Raw genomic sequence first — 19,909 nt, 5'->3', positions numbered from 1 at the left:
GGAGCTGGGATCTGGACACTGCAGAACAGAATCCAGGATGGTGATGCAAGGGGGCTTTTCAGAACTAAGGGGAACAGAGATGGAACTATCTTTCAGGTGAGGAAGTGCTTTGAGATATATAACCCTCTTGCTAAGGCATCGTTGCTTTCTTCATTTGCTAGTTAGTATGATTTGATTCTGGTTACAAAACTTGTGTTTACTGTAGAATACGTTTAAAATTGTTTTGTTGATAAGACTTCTGGAGAAACGTCTGGCCAAAAATAACTGTTTCCTGGGTTTAGAACAACAGATCCGAGACAGCTTAACCTTTCATTATATTTCTGCTTTAATATATAGTAACATTTGAAAATACACAGATATCCAGGAAAAAAAGGTAAAGCAGTATGAGGTATTGACAGCACAACTGTGCTTTAATTTGGGAGTTAATTTGGGGTGTTATGTAACAGCAATCATACTTGTAGATAAACACATCCACTAGCTCTGCAAACACATTCAAAGGTAATAGTATATAGTACACTCCACCCTGTAAAATATGTCAAATACCCCCACTCTACAAATTCACTGTGTTTCATTATTTTTTTGTTTTGTTTTTATAAGAAAAGGGGCATATCATTATAATTCACAATCCAAGTCAGAGTCTTAATTTAGGTATGAAATATTACCTGCCAATTTGCTTCTCAAGCTACTTTAAAAATATATATATATTCTTTAAAGCCATTTTATGGCCATGGGAATCTAATTAATTTCATAATGATGTTGGTTGAACATGATACCAAAAAATGCAGGTATTTTCAAGAACAATAAGATAGATAACAGCATTAAAGCATAATCCTTTAAGAATTCATGAGAAAAAAAGGATGATAAAACTTAAGCTTCTTTTTCAGATGTTTAAAAATTTCTATAAAATTCTTTGTCCCAAGATTAATCATTTAACCATGGTACACAAAATATGCTAACTACATTGCCTGGTGTCAAGGTGGGAAAATCCTCTTTTATAACATAAAATCCTCTTCTAATCCATGTTGACCCAAGTCCTGGCTGTCTGAGGGCAGATTCCTGTCAAGAGACCTAAGGTTGACATGGAAAGCATCACTTTCATCTACTAGTTGGTAATCCTGTTCCATTTCCGTTAGGAAGCCACTCCCAGATCCTGATCCAGAGCCGGAGCCGGAGCCGGAGCCGGAGCCGGAGCCTGATCCAGAATAGTCCTCAGAAAGTGGGAAGATATGATTCAAGTCCTGGATTCTCGTCTTTCTGAAGTATGAAAGAAAAATGGGAAAAAAACCAGTAGAGTTTGATATGTGGGAAAGATAATTATAATAGTTTTTTTTAAGATAAGGAGATAAATACAGCCATCTAGTTGCTCAAATTAAGAGATTTAAAAGCTTCCCAATTATTCAATGTTTTAAAATCAACAAAAAAACAGGTCAAATGTTCCTATGTGTTTGCCTATACTTATTGCACCTATCAACTTCACATCTACCTATTGCAGACTCGCATAAACAGTGTTAATTTTGTTATCACTAGCATATACATTCTATATTTGAAATTTACTTAAGAAATCATTTTTATTTTTATTTTTTTAATTTTTATTTTTGGAGGCAGAGTCTTGCTCTGTCGCCCAGGCTGGAGTGCAGTGGTGCCATCTCGGCTCACTGCAACCTCCACCTCCCAGGTTCAAGTGATTCTCCTGCCTCAGCCTCCCGAGTAGCTGGGACAACAGGAGTGCGCCACCACGCCTGGCTAATTTTTGTATTTTTAGTAGAGATGGGGTTTCACCATATTGGCCAGGCTGGTCTCAAACTCCTGACCTTGTGAACCACCCACCTCAGCCTCCCAAAGTGCTGGGATTACAGGTGTGAGCCACTGCACCCGGCCCAAGAAATCATTTTTAAAAGAAGTCCTCTTGGCCAGGTGTGGTGGCTCATGTCTGTAATCCAAGCACTTTGGGAGGCCAAGGTGGGTGATCACTTGAGGTCAGGAGTTTGAAACCAGCCTGACCAACATAGTGAAACCCCGTCTCTACTTAAAATACAAAAATTAGCCAGGCGTGGTGGTGCATGCCTGTAATCCCAGCTACTTGGAAGGCTGAGGTGAGAGAATCGCTTGAACCCGGGAGGCGGAGGTTGCAGTGAGCCGAGATCACGCCACTGCACTCCAGCCTGGGTTACAAGAGCAAAACTCCATACCCTCCACCAAAAAAAGAAAGGGCAAACAACTAACAACTAAGGCAGCCCAAACAGATGACATTTTTTCCTAAATTAAAATTTCCATAAAAGTTCTAATAATGTACAGGGCTTCAACAAAGCTCACTTTTGAGAAATTCTTTGTAAAAAGCTAAGCTTTATATTTACCAGCATATAAACATTCAATTTCCTATCAAAAAATGACCCTGCCTCCAACTTGCGCTCATTCAGCTGAAGAGTGCTGAAAGGAAAGGCTGCCTTCTGGGTTGAGTGTGATGATTAGAAATTCAAAGAGCACAAAATGGCCAGAGCAATGACGACAGCCCTCAGTGACAGAACAGGGCAACAAAGCATCAGAGACAAAAGCTGAGTGTCACAGCCTACAAGTCATTTCCTCCATGAAAATAATAAACCACCAGCATACAACCAATTAGAGTTTTAATTCATGTACGCATTCAATAAATATTTGTTGAATATCTGGTCCTTGTTTTGAGGGCCTGGGATAGAACAGAGGCAGATCGATGAAGCCCCTTCTCAAGAAGTTTTTATTTTAGTGGGGAAGACAGACAATGAAAAGTGAATAAATAAATCAGGAAAATCATAGGTGGCACAGAGAAATGAAATTGACCAACGTAATAGGGAGTGACCAGGTGGCTACTTTAGCCTGGGGTGTCGGAGCTAGAATCACAGATTTGGTAGTTAAACCCATGCAACCGATGGAGGCCGTCGAGAGAAAGCATGTAGATAGAGAAGGGGGCCCAGGCCAGAGCCAGGGTCACACCAACATATTAAATATTGAGCAGAGGAAAAAGCACAACCAGAGAAGTAGGAAGAAACAGGATAAGGCAGGGCATGGAAGCCTCAAGAAAAAAGCATTTCAAGGAAGGAGTGGTCAACCTTTTTTTTTTTTTTTTTTACAGAAAGGGCCTCCTTCTGTTGTGCAGGCTGGAGTGCAGTGGCGTGATCATGGCTCACTGCAGCCTCACCCTACCAGACTCAAGCCATCCTCCCACCTCAGCTTCCTTTGTAGCTGGGACCACAAGCGTGAGTCACCATGCCTGGCTAATTTTTCTATTTTTTGTAGATAGGGTCTCACTATGTTGCCCAGGCAGGCTGGTCTTGAACTCCTGGGCTCAAGTGATCCTCCTGCCTTGGCCTCCCGAAGTGCTGGGATTACATGCATGGCCCAGTTAGCCGTTTTTGAAGGCAATTAAGGATCAAGTAAGCTGAAAATAGAGAAGTAATCAGTGATTTTGTCAACCAGGGTGGAGTGTAGGAACAGAAGTCCAGCCACAGAAGGGGTGAGGAAAGGAGGGGGCAGGCATGGGTGGCCCTTTCAGGAGGTGTTATTGTGAAGAGGAGCAGAGAAGGGCAACCACTGGAGAGGACGCAGAGTCAAAGGAGAGATGTTGCCTAAACATAGGAGATAATAAGTCCACCCCCATACTGATGGGAAGAAGACACTGAGTTCAGAGAGATAACTGCAGAATGGAAGTCCTGGAGAAGATGCATGGGAAAAGGATACCAGCCACAAAGAGAGGTGGCCTTGGAAGCTGCAACAGCCAGGGTCCAATCAGGAAACTTCTCCAGATATTTAACACAGAGGGAATTCGTCATACAGGTGATGGAGGAGAAGTGAAGCTAAATGGGGGATAGCGAGGTAACCCAGAGATTAGCAATAGCAAGAAAATATTTCCTTCGGCCGGGCACAGTGGCTCATGCCTGTAATCCCAGCATTTTGGGAGGACGAGGCAGGCAGATCATTTGGGGTCAGAAGTTCAAGACCAGCCTGGTCAACATGGCAAAACCCCGTCTCTACCAAAAATACAAAAATTAGCTGGGCATAGTGGCACACCCTGGAGGCTGAGGCAGGAGAATCACTTGAACCCGGGAGGCAGAGGTGGCAGTGAGCTGAGATTGCACCACTGCACTCCAACCTGGGCAACAAGAGTGAGACTCTGTAAAAAAAAAAAAGAAAAGAAAAGAAAGAAAAAAATACTTCCCTCCTTGGGCTAGCGATAGTGGAAGGAGGTTGTCTATTTCCTGAGCCCAGGGACTAGAGGCATCTGGTAGGAGCTGAGGCCATGGGCAAAACAGAGTCCTGCCCAAGGTGCCACCCCAGGCAGGGAGTAAGGAGAAGAAACATACCTCTCTCCCTTCCTCCCAAGCTCTCAGTCTCCCGTCCTTGCCTCCCATTGGCCAAAGTCAGCCACAGCCCTGGGAGCCTGAGAAATGCAGACCCCAGGGGTCAGTTCCACCGCCACCCCCACCCCACAGCCAGTACAGAGCAGGGCCAGGGAAGGACAGGAGGATCTGAGGGCAAAAGGGTTTGGGATCAGCACAGAAGCAAGGACCATTCTTTCGCAATGACGGGAAAGAAAGCACAGGGTCAGGGTGAGAAGCAAAGTTACTGGCTTTGGGGAAGGAAAATAGAGATTTGAGGAGAGGAGGAATGGTGTGCAAGAGTTCTTTTGGAGAATTTGAGCTATTCTCTTAACATTTTATTTTATTTTTTAATTTTAGTTTTAATTGTATTTATTTATTTTAAATGTGTTTATTTATTTTGAGACAAGGTTTTACTCTGTCACCCTGGCTGGAGTGCAGTGCCACACCATGGCTCACTTCAGCCTTGACCTCTCAGGATCAAGCAATCCTCCCACCTCAGCCTTTCGAGTAGCTGGACCACAGGCATGCATGGCTAGTTTTTGTGTCTTTCTGTAGAGACGAGGTTTCTCCATGCTTGGCTAATTTTTGTATTTTTCTGTAGAGACAGGATTTCTCCATGTTACCCAGGCAGGTCTCAAAGCAATCTGCCTGCCTTGGCCTCCCAGTCTGCCTGCCTCGGCCTCTCAATAGCTGGGATTACAGGCGTGCCACCATGCCCAGCTAATTTTTGTATTTTTAGTAGAAATGGGTTTCCGCCATGTTGGCCAGGCTGATCTTGAACTCCTGACCTCAAGCTATCCGCCTCGGCCTCCCAAAGTGTTGGGATTACAGGCGTGAGGCACAGCGCCGGGCCACTAATTTTTAGAGACGGGGTCTTGCCGTGTTGCCCAGGCTGGTCTCAAATTCTTGGCCTCAAGTGATTCTCCCACCTCAGTCTCCCAAACTGGGGGGATTACAGGCATGAGCCACTGCAGCCTAACATTTTAGATTTAAATGAATTACTATTGAAACCAATGATTTAAAGTAATGAAGGATGCTGTAATATTACATTCAAACTTAATGCTGAGGCTTTAAAGTAAGAATGCAAGAGTAGGACTACAAAGTTGCATATTGAAGATTGTAATGATGTCATCACTAATGCAGTGAATACCAGTGATAGAGAAAGTCACCAGTGATGGAGAAAGTCACCAGCGCTGGGAATGGTGGCTCATGACTGTAATTCCAGCACTTTGGGAGGCTGAGGTGGGAGGACTGCTTGAGCTTAGGAGTACATGACCAGCCTGGGAAATGTACAGAGACCCCTGTCTCTACAAAAAAAAATCTTTTTAATTAGATGGGCATGGTGCTGTGTGCCTGTGGTCCCGCTACTTGGGAGGCTGAGGCAGGAAGATCACTTGAGGAGTTCGAGGCTGCAGTGAGCTATGATCACACCACTGCACTCCATCCTGGGTGACAGAGGAGACCCTGTCTCAGAAAAAAAAAAAAAAAAAAAGAGAAAGTCTCCAGGATCCCAAAGTGATGTGAAATGTACCTGGTTTGGAGCATGATGATTAACCCTGGCTTTGAGGAGAGTGATTTTCTAGGTTTGAGCCTGGAGATTAAAACTTTTATGATAATCCTTTTCTTAATATGTATATTTTGCTACATCCTACATAGCTTTAGTATTCATTGAATTAATGGTTTCTAATATAATTCAATTTTTTGTTACTTATGAATTTATATCAGGTCTTTTTTGCAAGTTTAAAGCAAGTTTTATCTGATCAAAAGAAGAGATTTGATTTTTGTTTTACAAGTCTTGGCTAATTATTCTTCCTTTCCCTAATTTTTTTTTTCTTTTTTTGAGACAGAGTCTTACTCTGTTGCCTAGGCTGGAGTGCAACGGCATAAATAGGGTTCACTGCAGGCTCAACATAGGCTCAAGAGATTCTCCTACCTCAGCCTCCCGAGTAGCTGGGACCACAGGTGCACATCACTATGCCTAGCTAATTTTTGTATTTTTTGTATAGACAGGGTCTTGCTGTATGGCCCAGGCTGGTCCCAAACCTCCTGGGCTCAAGGGATCCTCCCACCTCAGCCTCCCAAGGTGCTGGGATTACAGGCATGAGCCTCTGCACCTGGCCATTTTTAAAAATAATTACCAACTACTTGAAGAACATTTTTTTAATATAAAAAATGTATTTGAAATAGAGATAGGGTCTCACTATGTTGCCCAGGCTGGCCTCAAACTCCTGGGCTCAAACAATCCTCCCGCCTCGGCCTCCCAAAGTGCTGGGATTACAGGCATGAGCCACCACACCTGGCAGAAGAACATTTTAATCACCTCCTCCAAAAAAAACCCTCATACCCATTAGCAGTCACTCCTTATTCCTCCCTTTCCCCAGCCCCTGGAACCCACTAATCTACTTTCTGCCTCTAGGGATTTGCCTATTCTGGACATTTCATCTAAATGGAATCATACAATATGTGGCTTTTGGTGTCTGGCCTTCCTTCACTCTGCAAAATGTTTCCAAGGTTTATCTATGTTGTAGCAAGTATCAGTACTTCATTCTTTTTATGACCCAATAATATTCCTTTGTATGCTTATACCACATTTTGCTTATCCATTCAGTTAATTATTGGATTTTAATATATAGTGTGTTCTGTTTACACAAATAAAACAATGTTCAATCATTTTCAATACCCGTTGATGAAAAGTCCTCAATGCTCCTCTCTACCATCCACAAAAAAAATTTCAAAAACATAGGTGAATCATGTATACTCGCACATGTCATATGCCAGTATATACAGTACAGTTTTACCATGTACTGCAGAGTAAGAGCCGAACTACCAAAGCAAGAGCTCGAAGCAAAACACTCTGGACAGCTTGAAGAAAAACACTCCCACATCTGTGCCAAGAGGTTGTGAAATTACAGACACTTTAAAATTAGAGAAAAGGCCGGGTACAGTGGCTCATGCTTGTAATCCCAACACTTTGGGAGGCCAAGGTGGGTGGATCACCTGAGGTCAGGAGTTTGAGACCAGCCTGGCCAAGATGATGAAAGCCCGTCTCTACTAATAATACAAAAAATTAGGCCAGGCGCAGTGGCTCACGCCTGTAATCCCAGCATTTTGGGAGGTCAAGGCGGGCGGATCACTAGGTCAGGAGATCGAGACCATCCTGGCTAATAAGGTGAAACCCCGTCTCTACTAAAAATACAAAAAAATTAGCCGGGCGTGGTGGCGGGTGCCTGTAGTCCCAGCTACTCGGGAGGCTGAGGCGGGAGAATGGCGTGAACCCAGGAGGTGGAGCTTGCAGTGAGCCGAGATTGCGCCACTGCACTCCAGCCTGAGCGACAGAGTGAGACTCCGTCTCAAAAAAAAAAAAAATTAGCTGGGCATGGTGGCAGGCGCCTGAAATCCCAGCTGCTCCAGAGGCTGAAGCAGGAGAATCGCTTGAACCCAGGAGGCGGAGGTTGCAGTGAGCTAAGATTGCGCCATTGCACTCCAGCCTGGGCAAGAAAAGTGAAACTCCGTCTCAAATAAGTAATTAATTAATTAGAGAAAAGTCCACTTACGGAAAAAGGTCAGTCCTCAGACGGGGGATCTTGTTGGATTCACCTGGAAGTAGTTCGAACATTGGTCCTTTTTCTTCAAGGCAGTTTGCAGAATTACTGTCTGGATTGCAGCGCACCCATTGGTACCTGGCTCTCTGCGTAGGATAACCTGCCCGAGGAACCCACATTGTTACTAAGTATCTACTACACAGCTTCTAATCACTCTGTCCTAAGAAGTTTTTATTTTTATTTTTTTTCGAGACAGGGTCTCAGTCGGCTGCCCAAGCTGGAGTGCAGTACTGTGATCATAGCTCACTGCAACCTTGAACTCCTGGGCTCAAGCCATTCTCCCACCCCAGCCTCTTGAGTAGCTGGGAATACAGGGGCACCACAACGCCCAGCTAGTTTTGTTTTGTTTTTGTTTGTTTGTTTGTTTTTTGGAGAGATGGGGGTCTCACTATGTGCCCAGGCTGGTCTCAAACACCTGGGCTCAAGCAATCCCCCTGCCTTGGCCTCCCAGTGTGCTGAGATTACAGGCATGAGCAACTGCACCCAGCCCGCCCTAAGAAGGTTTTAACTAAATAGATTCTAAATTTGGTAAAAGGCAAAATGTAGACAGATTTTGGGCCCATTCATATAACAGCAGCACCCACTATGTGCCAACATTTTATATAAATTGTCCTTCTTACAACACGCCAAAAAGTAGCAGTTTAAAGTTAGAATAGGCTTTGGAATCAGCTGCCTGGAGTGAAGTCCCAGGTCTGCTGACTAGTTATGGAACCTTAACTTCTCTGAACCCTCACTGTAATATGAAGATACTAATAGTGTCATAAGCCTATCACAAAAATTAAATGAGAAAATACACTTAGAGAATTTAACACAGTGCCAGGCACACAGTAAGCACTTGATAATATTAACTGTTGTTACTTTTGTACTATTATCTCAATTTTACACAAAAGAAAATTGCAGCCACACAGGCACTAGGATTCCAACCCACATCTGACCCCAAAGCCCACATCTTTTCATAGAGATGAGTCAAATCAGGTTCAGTAAGGGGAAGCAACACACTGTGTAGTACCCGTGGTATCACAGAATTCTAGTTCTTGTGTTTTAGGGCCATACAGTATCCTTAGGAATGAAAAGTAGATAACAATTTGTCCTGTGTCTTTGCACTCAGATTTCACAAGAACAAGTCTCCTCTATTCACAGAGCACCAGGCAGCTTGGAATATCTGAGTCTCAGCTTCTTCTGAATTTCATTTCTATGGAAAAGGCTCCAAATCTGATGTTATGAGGTTATATAGGAGATTTATTTATGTATTTATTTTATTTTATTTTATTGAGAGAGAGTCTTGCTGTGTCGCCCAGGCTGGAGTGCACTGTCACGATCTCGGCTCATGGCAACCTCCACCTCCCGGGTTCAAGCAATTTTTCTGCCTCACCCTCTGGAGTAACTGGGATTACAGGCACTCACCACCACGCCCAGCTAATTTTTAGTATTTTTAGTAGAGATGGGGTTTCGCCATGTTGCCCAAGCTGGTCTCAAATTCCTGAGCTCAGGCAATCCACCCACCTTGGCCTCTGAAAATGTGAGGATTACAGGCGTGAGCCACCATGCCCGGCCTATATAGGAGGTTCTTTATTAGCTAATGAAATAAAATCTTCCTTCCTCAGTTTAGCAAAGACAAAGGCCTGGTGGTGAGAAATACTTCACCGCCCTTCAAAAAGTTCATCTCCTCCCCACTCCAAGCATATACTTTATTCTAATGAATGCAACAAATAATTACCTAGCAAGAAGGAGCATGTCTAGGATTCTTGAAAGTCAGGAAGGGTAGTTTTAAAGCTCACCACAAAATAATGGAAAACATTCAGATAAATTACAAGGTATCAACTCATAAGAGAATACTAACCAAATGAAGAAAAGTACTTTTTTTTTTTTTTTTTGAGATGAAGTCTCACTCTGTTGCCCTGGCTGGGATGCAGTGGCACAATCTCGGCTCACTGCAACCTCTGCCTCCCAGGTTCAAGCGATTCTCCTGCCTCAGCCTCCCGAGTAGCTGGCGTGACAGGTGCCCACAATCATATCCAGCTAATTTTTGTATTTTTAGTAGGGACGGGGTTTCACCATGTTGGCCAGGCTGGTCTCGAACTCCTGACCTCAGGTGATCCACCCGCCTCAGTCTCCCAAAGTGCTGGGATTACAGGTGTGAGCCACCACGCCCGGCCGAAAGTACTTTTTATGGAAAAGACAATGTGGCATTGTAGAAAAACCTATACTTAAAAATGAGTGAGAGGGTGAGAGGCGGGTAGGCAAAAACTTTTTTTTTTTTTAATAAAATAAAAATAAAAATTAGGTTGGGTGTGGTAGCTCATGCCTGAAATCCCAGCACTTTGGGAGACTGAGGTGGGAGGATCACTTGAGCCCAGGAGTTCAATACAGGCTGGGCAACATAGAGAGACTCCCATTTCTACCAAAAAAAAAAAAAAAATTTAAAAATTAGCTGGATGTGGTAGCACACATCTGCAGTCCCAGCTACTTAGGAGGCTGAGGCAGGAAGATTGCTTGAGACTGGGAGGTCACAGTGAGCCAAGATTGCACGGCTGCACTTCAGCCTGGGTGACACAACGAGACTGTCTCAGAAGAAAAAAGTTTATTTACAAAATTAAAAATAAATAAAAATAACTGAGAAAATCAGAATACCTCTTTGCATGAATAATACTTTCAATTATATAAACAGACATGGGGGGAAAATGGAAGGAAATACACAAAAATAACTGGAGGTAGAATCTTTGGTGATTTTTTTTCTTATTTTGTTTTCTAAATTGCTATAATAAACAATATTCCTCTAAAAACATAAACATTAAACACTTTAATATAGAAAACAGTAAATATTCTCCCATTGGGTTTTCTTTCTTTTCTTTGTAACTATATATTATTCTGTCATAATCTTTCCTATGATTCCTGAGGATAGCTTACAATGTCTGGTCTGGGAGAGCTGTTTGTCCAAAATGAGCTAGCTCTGCCACTGCCTGGAGGCTGGGGATAAGGCAGGCAAAATGACCTTTCAATGTCTGCCCCTTACTGGCTGTGTGATCTCGGCCAACTTAAACTTCCTGTGCCTCAATTTTCTCATCTGTAGGATGGGGCAGTAACAGAGTTAATAAGGAGATACAAATGTTAGGTTCTCAGAGTAGTACCTAGCACATAGTCAGAGCTCTTCATTGCTAGTTCCTCTCATAAAAAGGAGGAGGACAACAATGACCTATGATCTCCGAGAGTGAACATCTTATAAATTTAAATTCAAATTCCCATTCTACCATTTAGTATCTCTAGGAGTCTCAATTTATGGACTTTCTTTCTTTTCTTTTTTATTTTTCCTTATTTTGAGATACAGTCTGGCTCTGTTGCCCAGGCTGGAGTGCTGTGGCACATCTCAGCTCACTGCACCCTCCGCCACCTGGGTTTAAGCTATTCTCCTGCCTCAGCCTCCCGACTAGCTGGAATTACAGGCACGTGCCACCATGCCCGGCTAATTTTTTGTATTTTTAGTAGAGATGGGGTTAGCCAGGAAGGTCTCGATCTCCTGACCTTGTGATCCCCTCGCCTTGGCCTCCCAAAGTGCTGGGATTATAGGCGTGAGCCACCGCGCCCGGCCTGGTTTCACTCTTTCTCTTTTGATTCTTTCCTGAGGCAGCATTAGTTTGGCATCTAATTGCTACTTAGACGTCTCTTCCTGTAGGTAAAATAAAAATCCAGCATCTTCTCCAGCAGAGGGCGGTGTCTTCACACCTTGTACTGTCTAGATCAGCTTTGTCCAATAGAAACACAAAGCAAACCACATAGGGAGTTTTAAATGTTCCAGCGGCCATATTTTTAAAAGTAAAAAGAAACAGGTGAAATTAATTTTATTTAACCTAACATATTCAAATATTGTCCTTTAACATATCATCAATGTAAAAGTTATTACTGGGATATTTTGCATTCTTTTCTTCATACTAAGGGTTCCAAATCTTGTATATTTTGCATTCACAGCATGTCCCAATTTGGCCTTGCCACATTTCAAGTGTTCAGTAGCCACAAGTGACTTGTGGCTACCGTACTGGACAGAGCAGGCCTAGGCAGTCTCTTCTGCAAGCCGCTGATGCACTGAGTGTCAAGCTGAGAAAATGTTTGCTTACACAGGAAGCTAAACAGAAAAATAATGCTTAATGAGAAAGCATCCAGGTGAAAGACCACATCTTTTCACCAGCATGACAAATACAACTGTAGCATATTAGTAAAAAATATTTCTAGAATACAAAATTCCCCCAGAGTTCAGAATCTCAGCTAATTAAAATTCATAACGAAGGCTTTCTTTTGGGGGATGATGAAAATGTTCTAGAAGCAATTATAGTGATGGTTGCATGACTCTGTGAATATACTAAAAAACATTGAACACTTTTTTTTTTTTTTTTGGAGACAGAGTCTTGCTCCGTCATCCAGGCTGGAGTGCAGTGGTGCGATCTCAGCTCACTGCAACCTCCACCTCCCAGGTTCAAGTGATTCTCCTGCCTCAGCCTCCCAAGTAGCTGGAATTACAGGTGCACACCACCATGCCCAGTTAATTTTTGTATTTTTAGTAGAGACAAGTTCTCGCCATGTTGGCCAGGCTAGTCTCAAACTCTTGACCTCAAGTGATCCACTTGCCTTGGCCTCCCAAAATGCTGGGATTACAGGCATGAGCCACCACACCTGGCCTAATCATTGAATTGAACACTTTTAATGGGTGGACTGTATGGTATGTGAACACTATCTCAACAAAGCTATTTTAAAATTTTATAAAGAAATCAAAAGTAGAAGGGCTCCCACTCCAAAAGCCTATCTAATTTGGGGCCGATGATGTTAAATGTACTTTAAAATAAAGAACAAGTTACAGACACTAAATTCTTGACATAGCTATTCAAGGGTGTTGGCAGGATGTGAAAATTTACAGTTCCAGCCCCTGAGGTTGTGAGAGTATCTTGACTCTATCTTGCTTGAGATAAATGTCTTGTGATTATAGTGGCTATGCTCATGGACAGAAATGTTATCTTCCTAAAAGGCCCACTTATGGGATTTGTTGGTTAATTGTGTAGTGGATTCCAAGGGAAAGAATGGTTTTTATTTGAATCCTATCCCTCACTGCCCACCTCCCCCACCACCCTGAGTCCTGCTTTACCAAAATACTTTCTATGAGTAAATGTTACCAAAGCAAACAACTTTCTCCAATAGTCCATACCTTTTTATATTATGGTACTAACCTTTCCCTCAACGTAATCACAATATACTAATTTCTCTTTTCTTTTCTTTCTTTTTTTTTTTTTTTGAGACGGAGTCTCGCTCTGTCGCCCAGGCTGGAGTGCAGTGGCGCGATCTCGGCTCACTGCAAGCTCCGCCTCCCGGGTTCAAGTGATTCTCCTGCCTCAGCCTCTCGAGTAGCTGGGATTACAGGTGCATGCCACTATGCCTGGCTAATTTTTGTATTTTTAGTAGAGATGGGGGTTTCACCATGTTGGCCAGGCTGGTCTTGAACTCCTGACCTCAAGTGATCCACACTCCTCGGTCTCCCAAAGTGCTAAGACTACAGACGTGAGCCACTGTACCGAGCCTAATTTCCTATTCTTAATGGAAACTTACTGCAGGCATGTTAGAGAAACTTAAGCAGCAACTACCGTGAAGGGGAAAAGAAGACCATTTGATTTATTCAAAATGGTAGCATTATCTAAGCCGGAGTTACTTCCTCCTGGTCTATCAATTCCACAAGATGGATAAGCTTCCCCCACTCTTGCATGGTTTGACAAGCTATAAAAAGCTCCTAAGTTTACTTTCAATTTCTCCCTCAACTCAGTGGGAAACGTTATAGCAAGGGCTACAGTCAAAGGATTTTTTGTTTGTTTGTTTAAATAAAGAAAACCTCTGATCCATGAGCTGCAGTAGAAAGTTAATTCTGGCCTTGAAATCAGACAACCAGTTCAGCCGTTAATTAGTTGTAATGGGTCTTGGGCAAGACTCACAAATTTTTTGCAAGAGGTTAATGTATAGAGCAAATGAGATGAGAAATGTCAGATCCAGTTTTCTCCTCTATAATTGGTGCTAATTCCTCGTCACAGGGAATGTGATGATGATTACCAGAGAATGAATGTGAAATCACTTTACAAAGAGCAGCACAAAGAGTGGATCAGTATCATTCCTGTGAGCTAGGAGACAGTATACAGTGGACACATGGCGGGCCTGGCCTCCTTGGCTGCACCTGTTCATGGATATTCCATTTTTTTTCTTTATGGGCATCATTGGAAAAGAGAGGCAATAAAAGTGGAAGATTCACAGGCCTCATCAAATCCCTTGGAGCCCCACATTAAATAGATTAGTCATCTGTGCTCTCCAGAGTTACATATCCCCAAATTTCCATTTCTTTGTGCTTGGTAGACACAATCTTACCCCACATCTTTACTTGGGTTTGACTTATAATAAAAATATACCACCACCAAATTCATATGTTCCAGTTCTAACCCACAGAATCTCACAATGTGAAATTGTTCAGAAATAGGGTCGTTGCAGATATAGTTAGTTAAGATGAGGCCATTAGGGTGGCCCTGATCCAATGCCTGGTGACCTTCTAAGAAGATGGTATTAAGAAACGGATGCATGGAGGAAAGGCCATGTGCAGACAAGGGAGAAGGCGCCATCTATAAGCGAAGGAGAGAAGCCTCAGAATGCGATCGACCCTGCCAGCACCTTGATCTTGGACTCCCATCTCCAGAACTGTGAGGAAATACATTTCTGTTATTTAAGCCACTCAGTCCGTGGTACTTTGTTATGGCAACCCGAGCAAACCACTATAGTAAACTGAAATGGTTTTGAATATGCTCAGTAAAAGCAAGCCAAAAGCCTAGTTGATTTCATCTGCCAAACCGAGGGGCTAGATAAACAGTTTTTATAAGACAGGAAGAATGTTGTCGAATCGTATCTGGCATTGCGTGGAGGTGTGAGGAAATGGTGTCACGACTCTTCACATCACAGCCTTGTGCCGCAGTCACTCACACGTGCAGCCAGTGGGGGACATCTATTTCCCTGCATGCTCAGATGTGGGCACAAGCCCTTGAGCCCGATACCGAGAGCCTTTTTTCGGAAACACCCTAGTTTGTCAGTTTCTCCCTTGTCTCTTTCTATGGTTTCCTTTTCTAACAAAGAGCTAAACCTACGAGGTCATGACATAAATGCTAGTATTCTATACAATTTCATGATGAATTATTTTCTTTCTTTCTCTTTGTTTCTTTCCTTTCGTTCTCTCTCTCTCTCTCTTTCTTTCTTTCTGACAGAATCTTGCACTGTCACCTAGGCTGTAGTACAGTGGTGCAATCTCAGCTCACGGCAACCTCCACCTCCCAGGTTCATGCAATTCTCCTGCCTCAGCCTCCTGAGTAGCTGGGATGACAGGTGTGTGCCACCATGCCCGGCTAATTTTTTTGTATTTTTGGTAGAGACAGGATTTCACTATGTTGGCCAGGCTGGTCTCAAACTCCTGACCTCATGATCTGCCTACCTTGGCCTCTCAAAGTGCTGGGATTACAGGCGTGAGCCACCACGCCCAGCCTTCTTCATTTCTTTCTAATGAATATTATACAAGGAACGTTTTTGTTTTCATTCTAGTTTTCCTTAATGAATCTTAGTGGGAAATTCATGTTTCTGGGAAATTTTGACAACATAAAGACTTACATATCTCTGGTTGGGGTATGCCCAGCACCATCTGGCCATTCAAGACTGTACTAAATTATGGGCCTCATTACTCTCGATCTTGTCAGACCACTTGGCTATTCGGGAATTATTTCATCAAGCTGAAGATATTCCCTAAAAGATCCCAGTGAAGCCTGTTCCCTACAATTGACAATGTTTTATATTTTAAAAATACATAAATTAATAACGTTCCAGAAACATTACTTGCTCTTTTTTCAGTATTAGCATAACTAGAAGAAAATGATTTTATAAACTTCCAACATAAAATGAACGTCTCTGCGATCATCTGTAAGATTTCATCTCCGCCGGAAGTAAGATCGTGACAACCAAAAGTCGCTTGATGAAACAAATCTAGGACATGTGTGTCATTGTGACTCAACATTTCCCTTACCATTTGGCGGAACCTAGTGTTTTTCTACTATAGGTTCAGCCATCTCTCTATCAAGCCATGACCTCTGTCTTATTTAGACATGATTCCTTATTTGCCAAAGAAGAACAAATTGTATTTTTCTTACAAGCCTATCATTTTCGTTGTCTTAGTCATTACAGGTTTTAAGTTGTTTCATTCTGACTAAACAACACTAAATGGTAGATAAACCTAGGAAGATGTTTCCGAATATGATGCTTCTCTGAACAAGAGCACAAATACCAAGTTATTTGGCCTTCTCTTTAAAATCTGAGAGGTTTTACATGAACTATGTCTAACCATAATTGAGTTTTCAGTAAGAACCAAGTTTATCTTTAAAAAAAAAAAAAAAGAAAAGAAAATACACACAGTCAGATTCACCCCAATTGGAATATAACATCTCCCAGTGTTAAAATAACAATGACACTGTCACAGCGCACTAAAACTTGGGGCTGATGTAGACACTTAGGGGTAGGCAGACGCCCCCCAACAGTCAAAGGTGCCATCTCCTCCATGCAACAGGCACAGGAGTCATTTTCTAGATTCCGTTTTTGAGCTTTTAAAATTTATAAACCTCACATTTTCATCCCAAAATAGCACATTTCAATCATTGTAAGAGTTTACAAGACTGCACACACCACAGAGTTTAATTTTTCTTGGTACCAAACTTAACAGAACTCATATTAAAGGGTTCAGCGACCCCAAATCCTTCTTCTTTGCCTCCTTTCCCACAATATTATACATTCTATGCCTTAAAATGAATATAATGACTTGCATGGACCACAGGGCTTACAGAGAAGATGGCTGGGGAACAAGACTCCTGAGTCTTACCTTGAACTGAGGATTCCAGAACCAGGATGAGGGCAAGAGCCAGGACAAGCCGACTGCATTTGAGTAGCTTCTGCATCATGACCAACTTAGTCCAGCTCTCCCGGCTGCACGCCAACTTCTTGATTAGGAAATGTAGCAGGGTGCTCTCTGTCCCTTTTAGAAAATGTTCCAAAACCTCAAACCCTGCCCAGAACACACGTCACAATTTCCTGAACAAATAGAAAGACATCCACCTCAAAACCCAGAAAGAAAGGGGGTGGGGGGAACACAGTAAAATAACTATTCATACCCATTATGAAACTGTACTGGACTCCCCCCAGGCCTGCTTTTTCAAAAGTTTTGTTGTTTGCCACTTGCCTGCGAGACATTTTTTTCCCCCACCGAAACAGTAGAATCAGCATTTGGGACAGTTTGTTTTTCCTTTCTTCAGGTAACAATCTAACACTAGATTGCTAATATTAAGAATCTGCTGCATTTTTTATGAGATAAGGGATCTAGGTGCTGCCTTTTCATCACCAAGCACTTTCAACATAAAACATTCTCTTCATTTTCTTTTTCACCGGGGAGTAACATACCTCACTGAGCCAAGCTCGTGAAGTGAAACTTCAAAGCTGAGCTCTAACCTTCAAGAATGAGTTGTCGGATTTCAGATGAACAGTTTCTTCTTCTTCTTCTTCTTCTTTTTTTCTTTTTTTTTTTTTTTTTTTGAGATGGAGTCTCACTCTGTCACCCAGGCTGGAGAGCAGTGGCGCGATCTCAGCTCACTGCAACCTCCATCTCCAGGGTTCAAGCAATTCTCCTGCCTCAGCCTCCTGAGTAGCTGGGATTACAGGCGCACACCACTGCGCTGGACTAATTTTGTATTTTTAGTAGAGACGACGTGTCACCATGTTGGCCAGGCTGGCCTCAAACTCCCAACCTCAGGCCATCCGCCTGCCTCAGCCTCCCAAAGTGCTGGGATTGCAGGCGTGAGCCACCGTGCCCGGCAAACAGTTTCTTCTTAAACTCAGTTTCTTGCATTGGATCATCGGCTCTCTCTCTATCTCAAGAACATAGGATTTTCAGTTACAAAGACTGTGGTAAAACAGAAAAACTATTTTGCATTCCCCTCTCCTTCACATTGAGCATTTCTTAAGATGGATTCCATTTCTATTTTTATCTGTTCTCCTAGTCAAAATTTTCAACTCGAGCTTTGGGTCCTCTGGCCTTGAATAAGCCAGAAATCAGGAACGAGGGAGAGGTTGTCCTCACAGTGAGCTGCTGGACCTCAGCAAACAACACAAACCTCTGCCTCATGTAAATAAAGGAACAGCGTTTTCCCTGGGCATGGTGCAGATTTCTGGAGGACTAAGGCTCCATATTAAAGTTATACAATAAAGGCCAGGTGCTGTGGTCCACACCTGTAATCCCAGCACTTTGGGAGGCTGAGGTGGGTGGATCACAAGGTCAGGAGATCGAGACCATCCTGGCTAACACGGTGAAACCCCGTCTCCACTAAAAATACAAAAAATTAGCCGGGTGTGGTGGCGGGTGCCTGTAGTCCCAGCTACTCGGGAGGCTGGGGTAGGAGAATCGCTTGAACCCGGGAGGCAGAGGTTGCAGTGAGCCAAGATCGTGCCATTGCACTCCAGCCTGGGTGACAGAGAGAGACTCTATTTCAAAAAAATAAAAATAATAAAATAAAATAAAATAAAGTTATACAATAAATACAAGCCTATCATACATCCTTGCCCTTGTGGCATATACATTTTCCTTACTTCCTTTCAAGATTCAACCACTCTCCATTTCAACATGTCTATCCCTACCGCTCCCCCAGACGGCTTAATGCACATGCCCCACTTTCCATTCTCATCCTCGCCCTTGCCTGGCCTTTGATAGGAGGGAGGAGTTTCCCTTCCCTTGTTTTAGGCTTCCTGCTGATTCCTTTACCATTTCCTGCTAAGGACAGAGTCTCACAGTCTAATAGCCGTGGTGCAAGAACACAAAGAGTGTACATTTTGGCCCTCCTCAGAAGCCCCTCACATCAGCCAGAAGTGTGCCCTCCAACTCAGGGGCGTCTCCAAGCACAGTAACCAACCCCAAAATGCACTGGCCCGGAAAGTTTTCCACTGAGAAACGTCGGTTTCAGTTTGAAATATCAGATGTCATCTTTGGTCCTTTTAAATCTAACTCCCAATTGAAAACCCTGGCACCAAAACAATAGTTCCTATCAATAGCTTCGATGAGTTTCCTGCAAATCCCCAGAGCTGATTAGGGCTTGTGTTTTAAAATGGTAATTTTAGGGGCTTTTTCCATTTGGGAACTTCATTTTTTTTCTTTCTTTCTCTGGGTCATGGTGTTGTTGTTTTTTTATCTCTCTCTCTCTCTGTCGCCCAGGCTGTACCTCCACCTCCTGGGTTCAAGCAAACGCATTTGACTAATTTTTTTTCTTTCTTTCTTTTCTTTTCTTTTCTTTTTTTTTTTTTTTTTTTTTTTTTTTAGTACAGATGGGGTTTTTGTCATGTTGGCCAAGCTGCCCTCGAACTCCTGACCTCAAGTGATCCACCTGTGTCGGCCTCCCAAAGTGCTGGGATTACACAAGTGAGCCACAACACCCAGCTCATGGTGACTTTTAAAGCACAGGTGCAGTATTCATAAGCATTTGCTCTTCTCCCACTACGCTGATAATCAAGTCTCTTTTTCTAAGAAGTCCTCCAGTCTCATTTAGCCCTCTTCAAGCTGTAGGGGAGCAGGACACATGCTGCAGCAGCTGGAAGTCCTGGGTCCAAGCCCATGTCCTTCACTTACCAGCTGAGCCACGCTGGGCCACTCACTTTTTATGCGTCCCTTGTTCCAGATGTAATGATGGTGTGGGAAGCCAATGACAGGATGTCCTCAAGAGCACATGGCACACGTGGTGAGGGAAGCATTGGCAACAGTCCTCAGGGCTGGGCATGATCTTACCAAAAGATTCCGCCATTAACCCAATAGGGCCCACATCTTTCCCTAAAAGTCAATCTACGACATGCATGTTTTCCACAATTTTAAAAGACAAA

General features: G+C 43.0%; 1 protein-coding gene across 3 annotated transcripts; it reads right to left on the bottom strand.

The window, feature by feature from the left end:
* Positions 1 to 301: 301 nt before the first annotated feature.
* Positions 302 to 19,116, bottom strand: SRGN (serglycin). Of its 3 annotated transcripts, XM_507828.8 has the most exons (5): positions 18,952 to 19,116; positions 17,450 to 17,913; positions 16,875 to 17,083; positions 7,907 to 8,054; positions 302 to 1,254 (listed from the first exon to the last, which is right to left on the bottom strand). In XM_507828.8, the coding sequence occupies exons 3-5, from the start codon at positions 16,951 to 16,953 to the stop codon at positions 993 to 995; spliced, it is 489 nt and encodes a 162-aa protein (XP_507828.2). In that variant the 5' UTR covers positions 16,954 to 17,083; positions 17,450 to 17,913; positions 18,952 to 19,116; the 3' UTR covers positions 302 to 992. The 3 variants fall into 3 exon arrangements, with proteins under 3 accessions (XP_507828.2, XP_063636782.1, XP_063636783.1); XM_063780712.1 differs by lacking the exon at positions 18,952 to 19,116 and having other exon boundaries at positions 17,232 to 17,473; XM_063780713.1 differs by lacking the exons at positions 7,907 to 8,054; positions 18,952 to 19,116 and having other exon boundaries at positions 17,450 to 17,662.
* Between the last annotated feature and the right edge of the window lie 793 nt (positions 19,117 to 19,909).

This window comes from Pan troglodytes, chromosome 8 (assembly GCF_028858775.2).
Source record: "Pan troglodytes isolate AG18354 chromosome 8, NHGRI_mPanTro3-v2.0_pri, whole genome shotgun sequence".
Classification (NCBI taxonomy): Eukaryota; Metazoa; Chordata; class Mammalia; order Primates; family Hominidae; genus Pan; species Pan troglodytes.
The sequence above is the reverse complement of the archived record's forward strand: the minus strand, read 5'-3'. Positions and strand labels throughout refer to the sequence as shown.